Below are 5,111 nucleotides of genomic sequence, written 5' to 3' on the forward strand. Positions count from 1 at the left end.
TTTGACCGATCGGATTTGTAATTGGAAGTCTACGATTTGAGAAATAAATTTTGAAAGTTTGAAAAATCTGATGAACACTATATTTCTATTCTCAAGTTATCATGGTAAAAACTTCATATATATTTCATTTACCGTTAGATTGAGCCCAAACTTTAGTATGTGGTTCATAAGACATATTAAGTCATCTTGACCGTTCAAATTTGTAATTAGATGTCTGTGCTTAGAGGAATTTGTTCCGCATTTTGAGTATAACCGAAAACCACTTAGAATTCTGTCCCTGAGTTACCTCGGTAAAACCTCAATATCTATCTAGTTAACCGTTGGATCAACCGGAAATTTTAATATGTAGTTTCTAACATATAGTGAATTACTTTGACCGTTCAGATTTGAAATCGGAGTTAGAATTTAGAGATATTAATTTCGTATCCTCTCAGGGATCTCAATATTGCTTAATTTCTATTTTTTATATCTATATTGAAATTCGGTGTTAATTCTATATGCTGTTGTTTTGAATCTGTACATAAGAAATTTGTTAAAAACTAGTTGAGGAACACTTTGGCTAAGGAAAGACTTGGTACTTAAGTTGTCCATTGTGACGCACCTCTCTTTCCTGGAAGTCTACTCGACAAGTTTTTAACTTAAATCCTATTGAACAGATTTTGTACTGTTAAATTATTGTGCAATATATCTTGTTGGAATGGAAATGTCTGATGAATTCATGTTATTGTGGTATATATGAAATTATGAATTATAATTTTGATGATTATATTTTATTATATTGCAATTGAATTTATGTGTCTGAACATGATATGAGTATTATGGGGAGATTTTATAAGGGTATAATGTGAGTTGAGGAATGTGAGCATGGTATGAGTCTCGTGGAGAGATTCTGTAATGCCATGGTATGTGTGTATAAGGAATGTGGGCATGGTATGAGTCTCGTGGAGAGATTCTGTAATGCCATGGTATGTATGTATATGTTGATGTTGAGGGTCATGAAGTTGGAGGTTATCCTGATACTTTAATAATCATCCAGTGTCAAGTAGAGAAGGATGAATTATGTTGTGAGAGGGGCAGGAGGTCCTGGTCTATGTGTCGGTTTTGGACATAGTGAGAGGACTAACCTTGTGGATGGTATGGAAAGCAGGATGTCCTGGTCTATGTGCCGGTTTTGGACATAGTGAGGGGACTAACCTTGTAAGTGGTATGGAGGGCAGGATGTCCTGGTCTATGTGCCGGTTTTGGACATAGTGAGGGGGATAACTTTGTGAATGGTATGGAGGGCAGGATGTCCTGGTCTATGTGCCGGTTTTGGACATAGTAAGGGGACTAAGAATGGCATCACAAATGGGGAACCTTACGTTGAATCTCTCATTAACATATCGTCGAGATTGGTGTCTATTGGGTATTGTGGAATGAGTGTCTATTAGGTACTGTGGTATGAGTGTATATCGAGTGTATCAAAGTAATGGATGAGTATCTATGATGTGATTGTTGTATGATGGTATCAGTGTGTCTGACATAATTATTATATGAGGTTTGTTGAGTGTATTAAAGTAAATATGCATGTCTCAGAAATGATTGGTTGCATGTTAGCTCACCCTACTTGTTTGTGTTTATGTTTGGGTATGTGCGATGATCGTATAATTCGTTATACGGAAGCAGATGAAGGAATAGCGTCTGACTCAGTGCCAAGGAAGGGAGGGATAGAAGAACTCAAGCAATAGTTTTGTAGTTGAAATTTGAGCCTAAAACATGTATAGACATATATCAAATAGGAATTTTTAAGTGTGAGATTACGGGATGTTACCGTAGATGTAATGCTACAATACATAAATCATAAATTTTCAAGTGTGAGAATTTGGGATGTTACATTAATGGTATCAGAGCAGTTCGTCCTTAGGATGACCTCTGTGTTATGAGTCTACCGTGTCTTCTCTGTGAAGAATTGAGTTTAAATGGTATAATTTACCATTTCCTCCAAATCTAGATAGTAGAGTATTGTGTCTAACCACTCATGACTTTTACGAGAGATGATTTTCCTTTCTTAAATTCTGAAGGTTTGAGGAAATATATTAGAATTAGTTAAAGCCTTCGAAGATATGGAGATATAATACCAGAGTTTAGGTTTCAAAGGATGAGTGAAGATGTTGGTGTTTAGAAGTAATGTTTTAAGAAGTTTTCGAGAACAAAATCAGGAGATCAGATATCTTACGTTTCACAAAAAGAAGTTGAGTTCAAAGGCTAGATTAAGAGAAGCTTTGGATAAGCATGAATGTAGCAAGGTTTGAGAAATTAGTTTGGTTTAGTACATCAGTAACGTTAGAAGTCAGAAGAGAGGGAAATGTTGGTGAGATACGGAGTGGCATTGTGTAAGATGGATCGATGTATCAGGGATGGTTGGAATCTGAATAAGAAAGTGGTAAAAAAAAAAGTAAGTTGAAGAAGAAGATTTTGAGAAGCAATCAGATAAGGCATAGAGTAGAGTTGAGAAGAAATGAAGTATTTTAAGATCTTAGGCTAAGTGAATAATTGTCGTTCTTTCATAGATTTGAGGCGTGATCATAAGAGAGGTTTGATTGTTTCAATTCGATTTTAGGTGGTTATAGTTTTAAGAAGAAGTATTGAGTTTGAAGAAAACAAACGATTATATATCAAAAGTGGATCAAGTTAAAAATGTGCACACTAAGGATTGAGTTTAACGAAGATAAGTGGAGAAGAAAAGACAAATCTTTATGGTGTATGAATTCTTGGTTGGTGTTCTGAATTAGGTATTACAATTTCCACATGATATTATCTTGGATTATTAGTCTGTGTGGAATTTACATACATTATGTCTAGTATAGGGCTGTTGTAGTACCGTTCGGTTAGGTGCTGATTTAGTATTGTTTGGTTTGTTACTGTTCGGTCAAATGATTATTAGGTATCGTTCGGTCAGGTGTTGAGTTGGGCAGATGTTAGAGTTATTACCGTTCGGTCGAGTGTTAATTGGGTATCGTTCGGTCAAGTGTTGAGTTGTTACCATTCGTTCAGATGATTATTAGGTTTCGTTCGGTTAAACTCGTTTTAAGATGGTTAGTTTTAGAAAATTAATTTTCTTAGAGAGAATTTATCAAACAGTGGGTATGCGTAAAATGTAAAAAGTATAGAGAGCAAGAAAATTCAACATAGAAATTTTATCCTGGTTCGATTCAAAAGAATCTACATCCAGTTGTTAATCACCATAAAGAGTGATTAACATTTTCACTAAAATTTTTTAAGATTTACAATAGAGTGAATAAAAAGAATGATAAAAACTCTCCTTTGACAAACGAACAAGAACAGCGCATATTAAAATCTTCCTTCGACAGACGAACCAGCAAATGACCGTCTTGCCAACTCAAAGAGAACCGCTCCGATTATCGACACACTGTATTCTCAAAAAGCTCAGAGCTATTTCCTTAGAGTTTTAGAAGAACCGTATATAGCCAACTATTCTGAAATCACATAGATGAATTATAATTGCCATAGATAAACGATTAACCATTACCCCGAAGATGGTCTTACCCTTGTGATAAATAAAATCTATCTTACACTACTTAAACAAAATAAATAAACAAATTAATGCTACTAGATAAAAAAAAAACAAACTGACAGATCTGACTTACCTTACCGTGAATAAAAAAAAATAATAGTTAGCTAGTTTACATTAGATTTAAGTCTATAAATATATAATACTAATAATAATAATAATAATAATAATAATAATAATAATAAAGATGTCTAAGAGTCGATCAATAGTGATTGTTAAAGATTACAGTCCAACAAAAATAAAATAAAATAAAATAAAATCATAAGGACAAATTGTAGTCTCCTCTAGGAGACTATTCATCGGCGGAAGGCAATCGTAAGGAAAGCTCAACGGAAGGAGCCTTCACCTGGAACTGCAAGGGAGGAGAAATCTCTTTTTTTTCAAGAACGGGAGGGATTGGAAAAAGATCCAACGTCACCCGATCTGAAAATGGCGACGCTACCCATGAAAGATCTCCAGATGAACAAAATTAGAAATGATAAAATATATATATATATATATATATATATAATAAATAAATAAATAAAAATATCTTACCATTCATAAACGGCGGCAAGAGGGCCAACGGAGAGTAAGATGTAGTGGCGGTGCTTTGCTTCAAACATCGTTGCTTTTCACGATACCCATAGTTTTGAAACCAACAATAAACACTATACTCCCCAATTTCTCCATAAACTTTAAGCCTAGTTGCAATTTCGTGCACTTGCTCTCTATTGGGATTTCGAATTCCGAATGCAAAAAGGGCCTCTAGTAGAGCAACTTGTTCTCTAGTAGGACTCCATCTTTTATATTCGATCTTGTCTTGAACTTCTAAATTCCTTACATTTTTGTTCATTTTTCTAAGGGGCAAGAGTGAAGGAATATTATGTTTGTGTCAAAGAGGGCTTATACAATTAGTCTTCTTTTAAATAAATAAATAAATAAAGGGTTGAGAGGAATGAGGGAGGTGACTAAGGGTTTGAGGGTTTCTTGTTTTTTTAGTGTTGAGAATGAAAATTATTCAAATACCGTGACTTCAAAACTTAGAATCCATAATATATGAGGGTATTTTTATCTACTAAAACCCTACACATTACTAAAATGTACCAACTGAAAAAACATATATATATATATATATATATAGGTTTAATAGCTTATTTTGTTCCCAGTTTTGCTGAGTAATATCAATTCAATCTCTCGTTTTAAAAGTGCTTGAAATTTGTTCCTCACTCATTAAATTTTGTGTCAATGTTATCCTTTTCGTTAAATACCACAAACAGCGTTAACTTTTTCTTTTTCTTTTTCTTCTGTATTATGCAGCGTGTTTGTAGCATAAATTAATTCCTTTTCAAATATATAGTTTTGAATTAATTACTTCTTGCAGGGGACTTCCATGTCGTTCTTTCCCTTCGGACCCTAGCTCGCCGGAAAAGGAGTGTGTTTTATGAACCTTTGTCGGAGATCCCTTTACCCTTTGACGCGACTCTTCGTCGACGAGCGTGCACACGCTCTTGCTCACACTGCAAACTTCAGAAACCTCAGAGATCTCTTCGGGCTTGAT

At 34.5% G+C, this 5,111-nt stretch overlaps 1 protein-coding gene across 1 annotated transcript; it reads right to left on the reverse strand.

Moving 5' to 3' along the window:
* Positions 1-3,863: 3,863 nt before the first annotated feature.
* Positions 3,864-4,406, reverse strand: LOC128196152 (WUSCHEL-related homeobox 5-like). Its single transcript, XM_052876100.1, has 2 exons — positions 4,109-4,406; positions 3,864-4,009 (listed from the first exon to the last, which is right to left on the reverse strand). Exons 1-2 carry the CDS (start codon positions 4,404-4,406, stop codon positions 3,864-3,866), a joined length of 444 nt encoding a protein of 147 aa, XP_052732060.1.
* Positions 4,407-5,111: the final 705 nt, after the last annotated feature.

This window comes from Vigna angularis, chromosome 4 (genome assembly GCF_016808095.1).
Source record: "Vigna angularis cultivar LongXiaoDou No.4 chromosome 4, ASM1680809v1, whole genome shotgun sequence".
NCBI classification, from domain to species: Eukaryota; Viridiplantae; Streptophyta; class Magnoliopsida; order Fabales; family Fabaceae; genus Vigna; species Vigna angularis.

Excerpts from the sequence above, each read along its gene's own strand:
- LOC128196152 (XM_052876100.1), bottom strand. The coding sequence starts at position 4,406 with ATGAACAAAAATGTAAGGAATTTAGAAGTTCAAGACAAGATCGAATAT. Across the intron at positions 4,010-4,108 it reads CTTGCCGCCGTTTATGAATG|CGTCGCCATTTTCAGATCGG; the intron begins GTAAGATATTTT and ends TTTCATGGGTAG.